This window comes from Corapipo altera, unplaced genomic scaffold (genome assembly GCF_003945725.1).
Source record: "Corapipo altera isolate COAL_440 unplaced genomic scaffold, ASM394572v1 100, whole genome shotgun sequence".
Taxonomy (NCBI): domain Eukaryota; kingdom Metazoa; phylum Chordata; class Aves; order Passeriformes; family Pipridae; genus Corapipo; species Corapipo altera.
In genome coordinates, this window is record NW_020884952.1 from 91,100 (window position 1) to 110,435 (window position 19,336).

At 36.1% G+C, this 19,336-nt stretch overlaps 1 protein-coding gene across 4 annotated transcripts in view; it reads right to left on the reverse strand.

The window, feature by feature from the left end:
• Nucleotides 1-542: 542 nt before the first annotated feature.
• Nucleotides 543-19,336, reverse strand: part of QSER1 (glutamine and serine rich 1) — a 43,137-nt gene continuing 24,343 nt past the window's right edge. For 3 of the 4 annotated variants that reach the window (XM_027663348.1, XM_027663347.1, XM_027663349.1), the window contains 9 exons: nucleotides 16,412-16,707; nucleotides 15,176-15,292; nucleotides 14,401-14,534; nucleotides 12,548-12,759; nucleotides 10,792-10,929; nucleotides 9,429-9,526; nucleotides 5,464-5,616; nucleotides 4,271-4,366; nucleotides 543-3,636 (listed from right to left, as the gene is read on the reverse strand). In XM_027663348.1, the coding sequence (XP_027519149.1) occupies nucleotides 3,496-3,636; nucleotides 4,271-4,366; nucleotides 5,464-5,616; nucleotides 9,429-9,526; nucleotides 10,792-10,929; nucleotides 12,548-12,759; nucleotides 14,401-14,534; nucleotides 15,176-15,292; nucleotides 16,412-16,707 (1,385 nt within the window). In that variant the 3' untranslated portion in view covers nucleotides 543-3,495. Of the gene's footprint in view, nucleotides 3,637-4,270; nucleotides 4,367-5,463; nucleotides 5,617-8,820; nucleotides 8,945-9,428; nucleotides 9,527-10,791; nucleotides 10,930-12,547; nucleotides 12,760-14,400; nucleotides 14,535-15,175; nucleotides 15,293-16,411; nucleotides 16,708-19,336 lie in introns of those variants that run through there. The other variant, XR_003530895.1, reaches the window with a different exon arrangement.

The window sequence follows — 19,336 nt, forward strand, 5'->3', positions numbered from 1 at the left end:
CGGAGAACCTAAAGTCCTTAGCTGTTTTCAGAAACAATTCCTCAATCCAATTTTGCCTCTGATTTTTTTTTGCTAGCAAAACTTTGGAAGTAGCATCTCAAAGAAAACCTGCCTTTAAGAGAAATACTGTACTTGAATAAAACCAAACCCTGTGTAGAACGGGATGCCACACGAAAAGAAGGGAAGTGAAATTAAAAACCAAATAACAGATTATGCAACTAACTTCATTCCTGTTTTGCTAATTCATAGTCTAAGGAGGGCTTTTTTCCTTCCTAGTGCATCTTCTCTTGCAGTCAAATGAGTGCTTAATTTCCACTGTCAGACGTTAAGGGATGAAGACCTCAGTGTTGCTTCAAGGGAAAAAGAATTGAAGTGTGGGTGCAGAATTAATTACCTGAAATGCAACAAAACAAAGCAAAGTATTTGTGCAAAAAAAGTAATTTGTACATTGACTTTTTTCCTAAGTTTGCTTCAGTATAAAAAAAACCCCTCTTCAATCCCACTAATGAAGCTTTATTTTGATTTATGACTCTTCACCACACTTCAGAGTTCCACGTTTTTACTTATTCTAATTTGGTAAATCAATAATTCAGCCACCATTTTTGCAGCCCAAGACAAAGATGGAAGCTCCACTATATTAATCTTTAATAGACTGGGGCAGTTACTTTTATTCACGACAGGTTTTTTTTTCCCTGTCTTCTACAGGCACAGTGCTTGTTTAACTGGCCTTGAGAATAAAACAGCCAAAAATAAGCCAGGTCACCTTCTATGGCAGTGCAGAGCATCCTGGCCTCCTTTTTGTTTTTTGTTTGTTTTTTTTTAAATGTTGCTAAAATTACCTTCTTTTTAAAATAGGGACAAGCTACTCCAAAAGCCTCTCATTTCTTTTTTTTTTCAGCTTTTAAGGACTGAAAGCAGCTTCCTAAAGCTACTTCTGGATTCAAAACCCTAGAGTAAGCACACAGTAGTGGTACAGGAATCATTCAGAAAGCACAGAGACCTCTCTCAAACAGTTGCTTCATAGTTATATAGGGAAGGGGTGTGAGAGAGGCAAAGTCTGATGAGCTCTTCACTACACCAATCAAGGAGCCGACTCCATTCTTCCCTCAGTCTGTATCCTCATCATTTTTAGAGCTACAGACCAGGAATTTCCAAACTGTGCTGTGCCTATCACTGCAATGGGACAACAGAACTCTGCCTGGGCAAGTAAATACCTCTCCTGAATCTACACACACTGCCAACCACCCCACCAATAAGGGAATACGCTAAGGAAACTTGGGAATCCCCACTATGGATTTAAGAGTATACCAGGCACGTTTCTACCATACCTCCAGTGTGCATATTTACATGAAAATAGTTTTATCTGATTGCTACCAAGGTTGGCAATTTTGCTGTTTGGTTTCCACTGTATAAACTCCAGCTCCTACCAGACTGAGTAAGACTGAAACTCTTCACCCCTGTGGTTACCCTTCTTTTCACTGTGAAAATTAATTAGCTCCATGATTGCTCTAAAAATCTGCATATTCTTCCTAAACCCAAACCCATCTCACTCTCCTTGATAGTTGCAGACATAGCAGTAGCACAATGCATTTAGTAACACGTGGCCTCCTTTTTTAAAGCAAAACCACTACGGAGAGGCTTAAAAAAAGGCAAGAGCACATACCAATTTCTGTTCATTGTAGTCTGCATACAAATTGCAAAGGAGAATTATTGCTTTTTAAGGATGAAAAGCTTTGGAAATACGGTAAACATCCTACAAGGTTCTACATCTAATCAGCTAAAATTCTGTACATACTTTAATATTCAAACCTCTATTTGCTTACTCAAGATCAAATAATTTCATTTTCACATCTATTCATTAAACTCTTTATACTTCTACGGTCTAATGAATATTTAACAACTAAACAGGATCAAAACATGGGGAAAAGGTCCCATGGCAATGAACATTATTTCATTTGGCCAATGAATAGTGAACCCTGCTTTCTTGGCTGAAATTAAGGCACTAAGTGGCAGTGAAAGGATAAAGGAATGAAGTTTTTTTTTTTTTCTCTACATTATCTGAAAAAAGACCAACATGACTTTTTTTTCTCTTTTAGGAAGCCAGTAGAGTACATATCCATTGTGAATGACTCAGTAAGGCATTCTGTTGGCAAATTTAAAGAAAATGTTCTCCTGATTAGAGCCCATTACATTCATTGTCTGAGTGTGACTAGTGGCACTACTTAGCTGTTAACAAACTGGAGGGGGGGGGGGGGAAGCTACAAAGATGTCTGAAGACTTGAAAGGCACCAAAAAGAGAACAGCTCTGCAACTGCCAGTTCTACAAACAATTATGTAAGCTGTGTTTAACACTGCATATAAGTCTTTTCAATCAACAGTCTTTGTTGACCAAGATAAAGTGTAGTAGCTCTTCATTTAAACTCTCAGTTAATCAAGTGCTAGTTTAGTAAGAAATTTATTTTCACGTATCAGAAAATAATTGCAGTGTCTAACACAACTACACTTAAAGCAAAACTAGTCTAGTATGCATTATGCATTATTCTGGTTAACACTGAAGCAAACCTGTATAAACAAAAGGGTTACCTCGAGATACATAGTTTACAATATGAAATCAACATATAAATGAATAGGATTTACTGAAAACAATGGAAAGTGTATTACAAAGATACATGTAACAATTTTAACCACAATATTTCCTCTGTGAAAAATACAACTATTAGTGAGATAAAATGTACAATTGAATTCTTTTTTTTTTCCAAAAGAAAAAAAAAAAACACAGTATAAAGGAAAATATTTTTTTCTTCAAAACAGGGAAAATAGTTAAGGTCATTGTCTTTCATTACAATATAATTTGACACAAAAGCAGTCATAGGATTGCACCAACTCCATGTTCAGTCTCCTGAACATGACAATAGTAAAAGGAGTCCATAAAGCATAATGAAATTTCTGGATTTTATGATGGCAATATACGTATGCAGAAACTGATGTCACCCCGGCTCTGTTCACAAAATGTACAAAACTCTAAATTTGGTGGCCAGACATGTAAATATTAGTTCACCCAAACGCTGACTTTTCTCTTGCTTAGTCAGGGATGGAAAAATCTGTAGTATTTTAGGTGTTGTTATCTGTTCAGCAATAAAAAAAAAAAAGAAAAAAGTATATGTAGTGCATGCTTTATCACTTGTCAAAAACATTTCTGAAAATAAAACTAAGTTATCCAATAGTTTACAAAATAGAAAATAACTCTTCAGGTTAAAAATGTGGTTAGGTTTTACGTTTAGTTCCATCTTCAAAGGACTGATTTCCTTGGCAGCATCACTTGTCCTTAGCACGAGCCAAGGCACAAAGTTCCATAAGGAGAAATAAAAATGGCTACGAACAAGAAGCAGTCTGGCATTGTAAAAGAAATCAGAGCCTCTCTCTCTCTCTGTGAGCCTTCTGTTCCATCAGGTTAGTGCCGTAGAAAAAAAATGGGAGATCTGGGATACACTTTTGTTATGAGCATTTCTGCTGGACACGATTCAAAAGTTCACCAAACTTTTCGAAAAGATCCTCCACCCATTTGATGTTTTTCATGCACAGCTGCACAATCTCTTCCTGGCCTAGGTCTGCACTTGTCTTCTGAACAGAAGAAATCTATTTAAAAAAAAGAGAAGGAGGGAGAGAGAGAGAGATTCACACACACATACACACACACACACACACGTAAGGCTGCCAGAATTTAAGAATTTTCATTTTTATAGGTCTGCAGTTAAATATGAACCTTCTTTGGAAAAAAATCCCAACTCTGTGCTTTAAAAACAAGAGGAAATGCCCCCCCAAATGCATTTCTTAACAACCAAGCCAGAGCTCAACTCTTGTATTTCTGCTACCTGAAATATTTCCAACAAGGATTTGCAGAAAAAACAAAGGAGTGGCATTCTAAGACAAAATAAACTCCTAGATCTGATGAGTTACACACACTGATAAAATTTGTTGGTTTTTTTGTTTGTTTGTTTGTTTTTTATTTTGGATAACAGTGAAGAATAGTTCAGGGAATCATACAAACCTTGAAAGCCTCATATCTGAATGTTCTGAGCAGCAGTGCCCATGAGGGGCAATGTATGTGCTCAGTGTACCCTTTTATTTGCCATAAAGAATTAATCAAAATAGGAGGCCTCAATCCATACTCATCTGAAGAAGATGAGGACAGTCCCTCTAGGTGGACTCAATTCCCTCAATAAATTTCCTCAATGCATGTAAAAGTAGCTCAATGAGAACAATTACTTACCTCTTCTTTACATGTTAGATATATGTGATATTTGTAATGATGGAGTGAGTGATACAAAGAATACAACTGTATTTTTTCTGGATCTACTGTAAACTCCTGCAAAAAGAACAATTATTTTATGTAAATTCACATTATTTACCAAGAGATATTTCAGATATTTTCTTCTGTAAACAATTTTTTTCAACAATTCAGAAATTCAGTACTTCATTCAAATCATTATTTTGACATATTTTGGCAAACTGTAATTTAATATATATCATAATTATCTCCTATCTCCGCTTTCCATGTTGTTTTATCAAAATCAGGTTTGGGAATGCTTTCAGTTATCCTGAACGCACTGCAAGTCCAAAAGAGGCAAGACATCTCCTTCTCAAGAACTATTGCAAGAATTACCAAAGCTTAAATACTTTTCTATCAAACTGATGGGTATCACTGCAAAAAGCACACACTTTATGCTTGAGAAGGCTGGTCTGTACTTACCTAATATGTTACTTTGACAAGAAATATGAGTGTGAGCTACATTTACAGGTCATTTGTTGAGCTGTCACTGTTTACTACTAGGAGGTTAGTCAGCCTATGTGAGCCAGTACCCAGCCAAAATCTAGTTATAGTGTTCCCCAGGAATAATATGGAAATAAACACTGTGTACATCTCCAGTTTTTACCACACTGCTTTTTAATGTTATTTGATTTTAATTTTTTTTTTGGTTTTTTTTTTGAGATACACAGCTTCATTCTGTCTTTGGAAATGAGGAAAGGAGCGATACAGAGCTCAATTTTTAATCTCAGACTTTACATTATTAACACTAATTTTTCACTTTTGATCTAGAAGCCATTGTATCATTTATTTTAGAGATTTTGCAGCAAGTCTAAGGAACTGTTATTACTGTGATCTATGCAGTGACTTCACCACAACTGCAATGCTGAAGGTAAAATGGTGTTGCTTCAGCAACAGCCCAGAAGGCTGACAAACTATCTTTTGCAGATGAGTTAAAATAATGATTTAATGTACTGCTTTTAATGTTGGTTCTTAACATCCCTTTGTTACAGAAAAAGCACCTCACTCCAAGATTTTATATTTTGATAAACCTACCAGAACACCTAATACATGAAGCAGCATTTTCTGTAAATGTAAATGTGGTTATCATATGACAAGTCAGGTGGTGGCAGCAACAAACCCCTTTGAAGACTCACCTGTGCTAATTTAGTGGTTGACTTAGAAGCCCTCAGTGTTTTTTTGTTGTAAGCTTTCCCATTCATTTTGATCTTAGACACAGACGTTCCTCCACATTTTGTCTTGGGGTCCCGAGTGATCACCGTCAGTTCAGGAAAGTTTTCCAAAGCATTCTTTAACAGAGCATATAAAGACAGAGGATTATGAAAAAAAATCAAGGATGGCCAGATTGATGACAAATCGACCATTTTTCTTTGAAAAGTTTAGAGTGCAGCCTGTTATGAAAAATTTGTTCTTCCACAAAGACCTGAAGAAGTGTCTTTATCAGATCATGCAACCATATAGTTTGGAAAGTGTGATCGCCTGTTCTTCACTACTATAATTTTTCAAGACCACAAGATCCTTTCCTTGTGTCTCAAGATTATCCTCTGTGATTCTCTCACTAGAAAGAGAAAAAAAAAAAAAAAAGAAAGGCTCTACTGGGCAATTTCTACACAAGAATCTCCAAGGCCAAGTTCCTTGAAGATCCCTAAGTATTTAATGCCTAGTCAGGCACAGGAAGTCTACCAACTGTAACAGGGATTGGATGCCTAAATATTTTCATAGCTTTTGTGTCCCATCTTTTGCAAATTGCAAACTAATTGTCTCTTATCATATCTGTAAGGTAGAAAAGCTTATGCACAGTGCAGTAGAAGGCTGGCTCAAAGAGGCACAAGTTTCAGACATATTAAGTCAGGGGAGTGAACTGTATTTCTACCAGTTTTAGTTCTACGTTATTTGCATGAGTCAATTTGAATACAACTTTGTTGTACAAATGCAGCATTATGTTAGCAGCTGCTTTGAAATAGTTCTGCTGTGCCACATAATCTGGTCCTGAAAAACAATGTTTCAAGTTAAATGAACGTGCTTGTATTATACTCCAGCAGGAGGCAGAAAAAGAGGCACAGAGAAAAATGTATCCATGTTTAAGGACTTGGACTATCGGGTTAAAATATGAAGTTGACTCAATTTTTGTATTCTATTTTAACAAACAATACTAGAATTCAACAACCTCCCCTGCCTGTGATTTATTAGCTCTTTATATACATCTGTAATTTTTTCCTTTATTAAACAAACCTCTCAGTAAAAAGCTGTAAGATCTACAGCACACGAGGTAGCTGCACAGTGGTAGCAGTAACCCTGAGCAGCCAAGCTGTCCATACCCAGGTTTCATTGCAGTGCTTTCAAACTGGTACAACTTCAACAGGTTTCAATTATTTAGTTTTTCTATCCACTGTAATTGCTTTTCTCAACGTTGATTTTGAGTATCCAGGGGGCTCTGGCCACTTTTGCCTTCCCCTGGAGAATTCCCAAGAGCTGGAACAATTTACATTACCTAAATTACCTAAACTGGACAAATTTGGATTGGAATGAAGAAGAAAATACTAGTGATTTCTACATCCTTGAGAGTATGAGACCCAAAATGGTGATAATTACTTTCAAATGAAGTTTGCACAATTCAGCTAAGATGCTTCGCTTACTGAGCTTCAACTAAGGCAATGGTAATACTTCCTAACTTTTTATAAAAACTATTTCACACAGGACACAATAAACTGTTAGAACTATAAAATATGATACAGGCAAAACTATCAAACACTGACTGCTAAGTTCAGTGTCTGGTTTGTAATACAGTGATAATATATTCCATATTAACTGTGTCCAGTGGAAAACCAATAATAAATTTATCCATGCCTATCAATGAAGAATAGTAAAACCATTCAAACTGAATGATAACTGTGAGTGACAAATGATATTTTTCACTTCTTGCTTTCTTCAGTGCCTCATTCAGCTCTAATATCTGAAACAGTTATTTGATCAAAGGTAGAACAGAAACAGATCTTCATTAATGATCAAATTAACCCAGATCTTAAGGAGTATTAAACACATTTTCCTAACCAACACAAAATATGTAGATGACAAATAGGCATTTCATTTTTATCCAAAATATTGACCCAAGGATGGCACAAGTTGGTACCTTCATACCAAAGAAAAACATAAGAGTTTTTTTATCTTGCAGATGACATCCCAAGCAGATCCCTTCCTTACATCCATTAAATTCTTGCAGCTTATATGATGAAATACAGGCTTAAGTTAACTTTAGAGATATAATATTTACATAATCTGCTTCTAAGTGAACACATAGCAAAGCTATTGCATTCATTATGAACTCCAACTGAATAAGCAGTTGTATATGTTGGTATTACAGAAAATTATATTAGCTTTTTTCCCCTTAAACTGGGAACTCAGTTACCTCTCACTTTTTGTGTACTGAGAATGTAACTAGAATTCTACAAACTTGTAGCCCACCTTAACTGGCCTGTGTTCTCTGCACAGACAAGTGAAAAAGAAGCAGCTATATTAATAACTATTAACACAAAATTCTCACCACAAAAGAAAAATAGAAATGGAGATTTAGCACATGTTACCTTCTCTGGAGCTCTGTGTATGGTTTAAAAATACACAGCCCTCCCCATGCCTTCCTACTCTAAGGAGGAAGCCCCAAGAAATTCTGTTCTAGCAGGTACAAAGTGTTCAGCTGTTGGGAAAACAGCATAACTAACATTAAAAAGATCAAGAGTTGTGTGAATTACAGCTGTTTCACTGGTTGATGATGTTCTCATCCCTGAAACAATGTCACTTTATGTCCCACAAGACTTACCAGGAATGGGTTGGGGGGAAAGGGATCTCTCAAAGATTTCATGATGACAAAGCACAACTTTAAAGTCTGTTACTATCTCCCTCAGCACTTAGCTCTCAAAAGCAAGCTCACAGCAGTACAAAGACATCACAATTCTCCAAGTGTCCCTGTACCTTGGGCAGCAAAAAGACAGGTAAAGAAAGGCAAAACAGCAAGTCTGGTCTGATGTGTTGATAGACAAATCTGCTTTACTGTTGTTGTTCTCAAAACTGTACCAAGAACAAATAATCAGTCTGATTACAGACATTGACAAAAGGGTGTCTTTTATTCCCAAGTGGGAGGACATGAGGAAATGACCTCAGGTTGTGCCAGGGGAGGTGCAGATTGGATATTAGCAAAAATTTCTTTACCAAAAGGGTTATCAAGCACTGGCACAGGCTGCCCAGGGAAATGGTGAAGTCACCATCCTGGGAGGTATTTAAAACACGGGGATGTAGCACTTAGGGATAGGGTTTAGTGGTGGACTTGGCAGTGCTGGGTTAATGGTTGGACTTGACCACCTTAAAAGGTCTTTCCTTACCTAAATGATCTTATGAGCAAAAAACCCCTTAATTCACTTCACTGCACTTGCAAAACCTGCGTTGTTGCTTGGAGGGTGGGTGGGAACAGTAGGAACCCCAGTGATTATCCTCCTGTTTACCTTCTCTCTACTGAGATGTTACGGCTTCTCTCTTCCCTGTCCACATCCAGACCTGTTTTTTTATTACCGCGTCAAAGTTGCTGTATTATGGGCTTGTTATCCACACTTTTCTCAACCTTCCATGCTGAAGATACATGAAAGAGCACACAAATGAGTTGTTCTTGAGTCCCTCTGTCCTGGTTTTAAACTCCTCTGATCATGTTCTCTATTTCAAAGAGGTTCAGACATCTGCTCCACAGCACAGCTACTTCATGTAAAAGTTTATTTTTAGGCAACACAATCACTTAACCAAAAGCTCTAGAAGGACAGGAAACAGATTTGCTTTTGGCAAATTTGAGAAGCTTAAAAGAAAAAAAAAAATGCTTGAGAATGAACCAGAAAGCACGGGGAGTAAAACTAGAACTTTACCTTTGCAGTATCAACTCCTCCATCACAAAATGTTCTCCAAATGCCACATACAAGTACTAAATTTATAGCATCTCTTTCAAATCCATATTCACTTCTGTTAAAAGTGTGCCTTCTGGGGTTAAGTTGTGCCTGCACAGTATGCATTCAATGGCTTACTTATGACATGACTTTTAAAAATCCTAGAATTTGAAAGAGAATACCTTGAAAGCATGATCCAAGCGTAATTTGGGAAGCAGCCTTTTCCTATTGTCATTCAGCATACCATCAATTTTTCTCATGTGAGGCAAAAGTAGCTCATCTAAAAAGACACATTAAAAACCCACAGCAGTTGATTATTAAGAGATGCACAGTAACGAGATCCATCTTCAATCTATACTTTGACCCTTTATTACACAATGTGGAAAGTAAAAAATAAAGCAATTTGCAAATAAACTAATTTGAAATGTGAGAGAAAGATCTTATTTTTCGGACCAGCCCACTAAGCTGGTCTAGATATTATGCAGTTTAATTGCTGGCTGCATTCCTGCTCCTTCTCTGACTTTCTTCACTCAAAGGAAAAAATTAAGATAGAGCACTACAGTGCATAAATTTTAGAGACAATTTCACACCATTTCCTCCTAGATAGTTTTGTTGTTTTATGGAGACAAGTTTGTGGTTGTGACGTTTGTTATTCCATTTTACAAGGGATGACCCTGCTGGCATTTATAACAACAGAAACTGAGGGAAGTGCTTACTGATAAAAGTTATCTGATAAACCACTGTGAATTGCACCATATACAGTTGAACACAGCCATGTGGCCATGAATGAAAATTTACAGCTCAGTATGGAGCCTTTTATCTCTAAAGCCAATTTCTTTGCTTTTAGTGGGACTACTGACATAATGCATGGGTCTGAAATCTTGAGGTAAGTGTGCACTGATGCACAATATGAGCAAACCAGGAATGGAAAGGACAGAAAACAGGTTTTTTTAAATACAGCCAAACAGAATATAGTACAAAACAACAGCCTGCAACTACATGAAATAATTCCTCTTTTGAGATCTTTATACAGGAGTGTTTTCCTGAATTTTGAGAAATAGAAGCTTCCACTTGTATCCCGGAGTCTGCTAGGGTAAATAAGTCCAAATATTTTGTCCTCAAAGAAAAAGTGTGTATTAATATAGTTTTCTTTAATAAGAATTTGAAGATTTCAGAGTTTGAAAAGTAGAATTTTTAACAGCAGCAAGAATGAAACTCTCTTAATTTTAAATAAATATTTGCTAAGGTTTAGAGTATAATAATGGCAGGAACAAAGAGCTCAGTTCTGACGTTCACAGCACAAGTCTGATATAATAAAACAAACAAAACAGTATTTGCAAATTACTTTGATTATTGAAAGAGGTAGAGCAAAAACATATATACACACACACAAATAATTTGTGTAGTGTTCTTCAGACGAGGTTATGTAACTAGGAGTTCAGTAGGCTTGTGGGTTTTTTCTTTTAAAAAACCCCAAAACATTTGATTTACTGATTCATAACCTTAAAATCTAGTAAGAACATACAAATGTTAAACATACTGTACCATTGCTCTTTTCCAAGGCTTGCATTGTGTCGGGATCCAGGGCAATGCTAACGAGTAACTCCATGTAGCTCTTAAAAGTCTCTTTCATGGCTCTTGTGTTCAAAAAGCGAGTAACAAGGGGAGCTGGAGGTACAACCTCTGAAAATGAATCAGAAAAGAATGAATTTTTTCCCATTATCATCCTGCAAATATCTGTGCTTTTCAAAACTGAAGGCTTCTCTCTTAAAACACAAGTGACCCCTACTGGCACCTCAAGAGATTAAAACTCAGTGCAGTCAATTGTAATAAACTGCTTATCTGCCAAAAACAGAAGCAGACACCAAATATGCTACAAATGGTTCAGGTCTTTTTTTTGTTTTTTTTAACTATCAGCATTTAGATTATAAATTTATGGAATTTAGACATTTTTCTATCACTGTAGCTGAAAGTCTAGAGAAAATGGAGAATGAATAACTTCAGTTAAGTGAAATGCCCTAAGTGCAGGTTTCATGTCAATGCAAGTACATCCCAAAAATGCAGAATTTGGATTTGTCCAATAGACAAAAAATAAATTCCAGAGCTCAAATATCACTTAGGAGCCTGCATACCATTGAAGCCAATCCCACCTAATTCTTCAGCTCACAAAAAAACACATAAAACAAATTTTCCCAGTGAAGCAACATAGGGCATATTTGCGCTTATTCTGAGGAAGCTTTTGTTTTTTTCATAGACAGCAATTTTAAACATGCACATGGAGCAGTCATCACTTCTAGTCAGCATTCTGGAGCTTTTTATAGGCTCCATGTCTGGCACCAAGGTTTTCAGTAATTTAGCTATCAAGGCTGTTAAACTTCCTTGGGTTTATACATTTCTATGGATGACTATCGTCACCAGGTGACTTGAGATTTTAAACATGGACAGTTGTACATATCAATGGTTACTTGGGCAAGTTGGCTTGAAAAATAGTATTTTAAAGGTGTTGTTCTCATAGAAGCAGTGTTCCAGCACACCAGTGGTAGCTTGTCTGTATTTAAAAGTAATCAAGATGCTTTGGAAATGCAGCAGTATAAAGCATGAGTAATACACAGCTTTGCTTCAAACACACAGGAAATAAACCAAAAGGACCCTGCAAAAATGCACTGTGTATTTGCTACCACAGGTAACCTCTACAAAAGACTGCAAACTTCAGAAAGTTCCCTTTCTGTTCTGAAGAATTCCTGCCAACATGGAATCTCAACGTTCCACGAATGTCTTAACAGCAGATCTGCTCAGCAGGCTCCAATTGAACAGCTGGCATTCAGACAAGCAACGGAGCAGCCAAAAAAAGTCAACTGTTTTTTCTCCTTGGGTTTTGAAAAAAAAAACAGTAGCATCTGAATTCTGCCCACATCTGCACGGAGACAAACATTGCAGGAATGTTATTTTTGACATGACACGCAGTTGCAATGGAAAATTAATGAAGAAATTCATTCTTAAGATGTATTAAAAAAATCAAATTGGATTCTCCTCTTACAGTTGTACCTATCGCAGAAAGCAAGCAGTAAAAAGTATATTTATCTCCCTGATAAGTTACATGTAAGATAACTTCAATTATGCTCATACACAAACAGCAAGCAAAAAGTTTTAAGAAACTCATTTTGCATGGCACTGTTGGATTTAAAATTTACTTTCTGAGGCTAGTACAGAAAAATGTTCACAGTCAAACAACGCAATTTGATAATACTCTTCTCAGTGAAGTTCAAACAGGCCCAGGTGCCAGCAATGGTATCTCACTCACCATCCTCTTCGCTCTGGGCCTCAGGTGAAGAATCAGACTGGGAAGATGAAAATTCTTCTTTCCACTTTTTCCTTTTCTTTGGTGGTGGTTCAGCCTTAACTTTTGGCTGTTTAGCTTTGGGTTTCACGGAAGAGACTTTTGTTGCTGTTGGTTTTGGTGTTGGTGGGTCAGGGGGTTTGATGTTGCTATTACTAGGTTTGCAATGAATAGTCCTGCAATATTATGAAGATGATCTTGATGAAAATAATTACCACACAAGATTTGGCATTAATAAAATAGCCATATTCTTATTTAACCATATTATAATCCCCACTGATTATATACACTTACTTCATTGTCAGCTGTAACTGGGAATTAGGTCATACACACTATACTACTATATTTTTGATATAATGCTTAACAATTATTCTCAGCTACCTATGATTAAATAATATTGCAACTTTATAACTAGATAAACAGGCATAGAAATTTTAAATTGTCCAATGTTTGTAGTTTATGAGTCAGAGGAGATTGGAGCTAATATTAAAATTGACTACTTAATGAAAAAAAAAAAATCAGACTTGACACACTTGAACAAATATTAGTAATCAATGATATCTGAGGTTTGCTGACAAAGTGAATTTGGGATATTGTATCTGCACAAAGATGGGAGAGAAAATCATCCAGGTAGAAATGAAGGAAATGCGGGAACTTGAAGACTAGAATAAGAAACCAGAAAACTCCTCTCCTTTCTCTTCCCACCACTCACAACAGGAAAACAAACAGGAATATTAATACTATAAATACAAAGTTATGTATTTTAGGACTAACACACCACAGTTTTGACAGCATGGCAATGAATACAATTCTGGGAAGCACTAGGCAAGATTTTTGTCAAGATGGGAATGTTCAAATGGGAAAGCAGTGAAATGTACAGCAGGGACATTGTATTTTCTGGAACACTGAGAATAACATTAAGTCACCTGTGAGAGGTGAAGATTTCAGACCAAAATGGATGGAGACAACAGAGAGTAGGTTGATGAGAGGAATGGAAAGCTCGCCCCAGACTAAAAAATTGGAAGACCTTGTTTAATCCAGCCTAAGTGAAACAAAGACAGAGGTGGGATCTGACTGCTACCCAGAAATACACCATGCAGTAAAAACAGAAAGAAAAGCCCAAAGTAGAACTGAGAGAAGGGCACATGGATACAAGTTGATCACAATCATGTTTTGTTAAAAGATGGGGTTGTTTCAGAGCACTGGAGCAACAGGTTCTGGAACAGTCTTCTGTAGCCCAAGAAAAAAAGAGCATCAAAATCCTAGCCAGTTTTAAGTAGATCAAGATTATTTCATAAGATTGATTATCTGATGGCACTGCTTTCTTTGAGAGCAAACTAGACTTAAAACTCCAGTACTTTCCTGAATGAAGAGCACAGCAATAAAGATCTGGTTTTAAATTAACTTCCCAGGACTGAGAAGAAAGCATGGTACTACTAGTATACTAGGACAGACCAGTCATTAAAGCAATCCAGAAAAACATACCTAACTTTTCAAGTCCTCAGGATACGAGAAAACAACACACAAAAAATTAAAATCATTACATCAGTAGGCTTCTGTGGCAAAAGATGACAGCAAAAATGGCATGTGGAACCCTGACACCTCCAAAATAAATCATTGTTGAAGAGATTCAAGGTAGGGAAGTCTTGACATGGCAGTAATTTATATTTGATTTCTTAAAACAAAACAGACAGTTCTCAGTTTCCAACTTCAAGCAGAATTAACAATCCTGAGTTATAACTCCTGTTTATTAAAATGGGTGTGTTCTTAATAGGAAAGCAATATGGCAAAATGAAAACCAAATTGAAATAAATTACCTTGCTGACTGTACAGGCTTGATGCGTGGTTTTTTTGAGCACACTCTCACATATTCCTTTTTGTTTGCATTTTCAACAAACTTCACGTACACTCGTTTGTATTTTGTTTTTGCATCGCCAAAATACCCAAGATACTACAAGAAAAAAAAAAAACCACAACAAAATCCACAAGTGTTTCAGTTAAATAAAATTAGTCAGTTTAACAACTGAAAATGTCAATACCAAAGAAAAAAAGTCAGTTTAAAAAAAAAAAAGGGTTTACATACCAAATGGATATGCTATTCAACAGCATTTGTAGTTTAAGAAAAATTCTCCATCAGATTTCTAGATTATATTTAAAATTAAGGAAAATAAGGCCAGAGGTACTTTGGGCTTCATTTTCTCCCCTTATTATATTCTCCACATGTGTTATCCCCAAAGGATTATCTGCCTGGCAAGAGGCTGCCTGTTGAAATTGTATCCTCCTCTATCATTTCTATTGGAGAAAGCAGTTGGTTCACGAGCCTGTTTCCACTGACTTTATTCTGGCTGGGAAAACTTGTTCCTTTATGCACCCTAAATGATACCAAAGAATCCACATTGGAAAGCAAAAACTCTGCCCATGAATATATTTAGAGAGAATTTGAGTCAGAGGAAGTCAAGAAATCGGTCGGGTTTTTTTTCCCTCCTCAAGGATGATTGCTAAGAATGTATGCCAGAATCTTATTTTGTTTCCTAGACTTCCATTAAGGAAATCAGTTCCCATGGGGCTTCATAAGGAATTTTTAAGACTTACACTATTAGTAGCAGCAAACTCTCTGTGTCCGTCTCGCACTTCAGGAACAAACTTTTGCAGTAAAGCCTTCTGTACTTTCCAGATAGCTGGAGGCTCCTTTCCTGTTTGCAAAGCAACCTGTAAGAACATAAAGTTATTTGCTCAAAACAGTGCTTATTTTTCTTCCTGAAATGTGTTTGTGGACTATATTTTTGAGGAAGTTAACCGGGATAAAGTTGAAATAGGTAATTTGAAATTTCAAACCCCCAGTCATCGCATGCTGTTTGCATTGAGACAAGTTTGTAATTATTATCTTTAATGAGAATTCTCTGTAAATCCTACACAAAATGACTAATTCAAATAAACTCCTTCTGGAAAAACATATAGTCATATTGGTCGTATTTGGTTAGTTTTTCATGACTCTTCAACTAACTAAAATAAAACTGAAATTCAAAATATCTCCTAACACACTTTAATCCATTTTATAAGTGACAAGGGAATATCTAAAACTGATAGCATTTGTTTTATGTGACAAAACTACATGAATTAATTTAAAACTGCAGCTCACAAGAGGATGAACACAGACAAATAATCAAAAGTATTACAAATTTTCTAAGATTAAGAATATTGCTGGCTATGATAGCCACCAAAGGAAAGGTAAACACTCAGCAGAATTTAAAATGAATTAGCAACAAAACCAAACCAAACCAAGAAATCAAAGACAACGAGGAAATTCACATAAACTCATGTGAAGAGCTGTATTGGCTACTTATGGAAGCCATTTCTTTTTGGAATACCAAGCAGAACTTCTTACCAAAAAAAAAAGAAAAAGAGAAGACAATCAAGATCTTTTGCAAAAATCTAAAAGTCATTTCCTCAATACCTTACACTTGAAAGTCTAGTCCAATCTTCTTAACAAAAGAAAAAGAAAAAAAAAAGGCAGTCAGCTGCCTGTGAAAAAATTTCTGCTTTTGAATATTCAGACAGGTAATTCCAAGTTCTAACAGGGGTTACCAGCAAGCAGATTTACTTTACAGTGTCTGTAGCATAAAATGGGTCATGTACATTCAAAACACGTTGGCAATCTGCACTAGAAAGATCCCTTTAAGGCATTCTGGCAGCAATCAGGGAATATTAGAATAGAAACAGAAAACTAATATGCAGCCTCTCCCCTCTCGGTAGTTTGTTGAGGCTAAATTCACAAGCAGGATTTTTTCATGATGTGTTTTTTCTCCCCCCAGCAAATATTCAGATTACCTTTAGTGTCTCTATATCTTCAATCTTCACTACAAATTCATCACGTTCTCTGTACATGCCCTCTCCTCCACTGTCCGTGTTCTCCTCGTCAGTACATCCTTCTATTGCCACAGTCTCCTGCGTTTTTGCCAATTGTTCTGTGGTCACAGCATCCTGCTGAGCTGCTTTTAAGGGGTCAGCTGGATTCACTTTCTCCTGCACATTGCCTACAGGGCCAGCTGTCTGGGGAGATTCCTGCTTTATTACAGCAGTAGTGGTGGTGGCAGCAGGAGTGACAACTGTCCCTTTCTCAGTTTCTGAAGGAAAAAATCCATATTTTAGTTAAACAAATTATCAAGGGTTAGCAATGTAACACGGGAACTAGAGTTTTCTTCTTTTCTGTTACAATATATATTAAAAGCAACTATTCTAGGAAAAACACCTGTTCTAGGAGTTAAAATAGAAGCAGTATCTTGGCCACAACTAAACCTCAAACAAAACCAAAAATACTGTGGCTAAATACCTCTGTTTGTATTAAACTGCTGCATCTGTCAGCATCTGGGATTAACAAAGATGAATGCTTTAGAAAACAACTTGATAGTTACAGACAGATCACCAGGAAATGCTGTTGTACTTTGTGGCAATAAGCAAGCACAACAGTAAAGGTCACAACACTGAATCTTGTTTCCAGTCTGCTGATAAGTCAAGTTTTTTTTTAAACTGGATTACAGAAAGAGAAACACACATGGAATAGGAAAACATTTTCTGAATGACTTTTGGACATTTATCATTCACATCTTATGACAATGTAACTGGAAGTTCCAGATTAAAACTTTGGCAATATCCTAATGGTTTTTAATAGAGCACCTCAACAGAGGTGAGCAATGAGAACTGATGATACAAAACAAAAAAGGGAAAGAATATTCTTCTCCTCCTCTATTCCAAAGAGCCAAAGGAAAGTCCCACCTTTCAAAATTATTATTCTTTCCCACCTGAAAAGAATTAGAATCCTTTTTAGATATTACTTTATAGTCTTCTACACATATTAATTTTAATACTGACTTGTTGACATAAAAGAAATCAAGTTATATTTCCTATAAGACAATTACTAATCACTTAGGAAACTTAAAATAACCATTTTACAGCTTTGTTACGATCACTGCTAATTGTTGACTTTTTCACTTGGAAAATTATAAAAAAGATAACGTAACATATTTTAACAGAAGTGACTCCAAACAAAAGATTTCCATGTCAAATTAACGTGTCAATACAAAAGCTATATATACCGAATATGTGAAGATTCATTAAGTCAATTCAGTAAAATTGTTAAGCCATGAAATACGTTCTTCTGGATATATCACATCATATTATTGCAAATATGCTCCATTTCTTTGTTCAGTGAAAGCTATGCCAGCTTTAATTAGACACAGCATTATTAGTTCCCCAAGTATAGTTGCACATTCTTCAGAACACCAGATGAAGACACATGTGCTGTTTAATACTATCAACAAAAGACTGTGTTTTACTATTTGTCTTTCTATACTTATTGGCAAAAACAGACAAAAGAGGGAATTATTTGAAAACTTGTAAAACACCAGCAAGTAAGAAAGATGTCATTACTAAGCATCTTGTACAACGTATGAACAATCTTGTACATCACAAATCAGGAAGGTGAATTCAAGAAATGGGTGGTATAAACATTACATCCTTGTGGATAATAAAGAAGGTACAGTAACACTGTAAAAGAAATTACTTCAAATAAAATACTAATGAAAATTCCCACCTAACAAAAAAACCCTTTGAAATATTTCCTCTGGATGTTGTAGGCAGAAATGGCTTATTAAAATTAACAAACTTCAGCAAGAGGCTCACACCATGGCACTGTCCACATTTTGGCTTTTGGGGAAGAAAAGCAGTCACTGATTGCTTGTTTAAAATACATATTCAACTGAATGACACAGGAGGAACTTCATCTTCTGTAACAGACTTTCCAAAATGCATGAACTTACCAATTACATAGAAGAATACAGAATAGTAATTAATATAAAGTATTGCTTAGCATATCGTGTATTCTGCAATATTCTCCCAGTATCTTAGGTCTGATTATTACAATTTAAGTTCAGTTTTGCTATGTATTTTTCAGTAACTCACATCACTCCTAGATAAAACAAAAAATCTCCCTCTCTTCTTTAATCTAAAAAGGGAAACCATTACTTAATTCTATCTTGTTAAGAATCAGCCTGTGGGTCACAGGTCCCAAGTCCTGAGAAAAGACAAAAGGAATGTTTCATTTTCTCCCTGTAATTATTTTGGAAGACAATGGTATTTCTCCTGAATTAGTACAGTTATGGGATTGGCTGGATAGTTTCTAATTGCTTACCAGAGGAAAAAATAAACCTGACTGAAAAGGTCTATCTAGGCAAAAACATGTTGTATGTTGAAAATACTTCAAAATAAACAGATGTAACACAAATGAAACCGAAAAGTGTGTGGAAAACTACCTATTACTGTGAACAGTGGCTACTGTCTGCCCCTCCCTGCCCAAAACAATCCTTCCCAGATTTTGTTCTTTTGCTAGCAATGTATTATCAACATGGAGTTGCAACACCCCTGATTACTATGGCTGAAATCAAACTCAAATGACTCCCACCTTGGACAAGCCCAGTCAAACCAGTGCTCAGTTTACAAGTGCAAAAGTTGGTTCATAAACATATTTTGTGCAACGTTATCATCACAGAAAGTGCATGTTTAACTCTACCTAGAAAGAGCTTAATGCCTGCTGATAGCAACTATTAATATGTTTTCTTGCCTGAGTTTTTTAAAAACAGGTTTAGAACCTCTGACATGACGGTTTGCTGAGGTTTCCAGATGAAAAATCATATTTAGCATTCTAAGTCAGAAATGAGGATAACACATGTATTATTCCAACTCCAGGCTAAAATAACT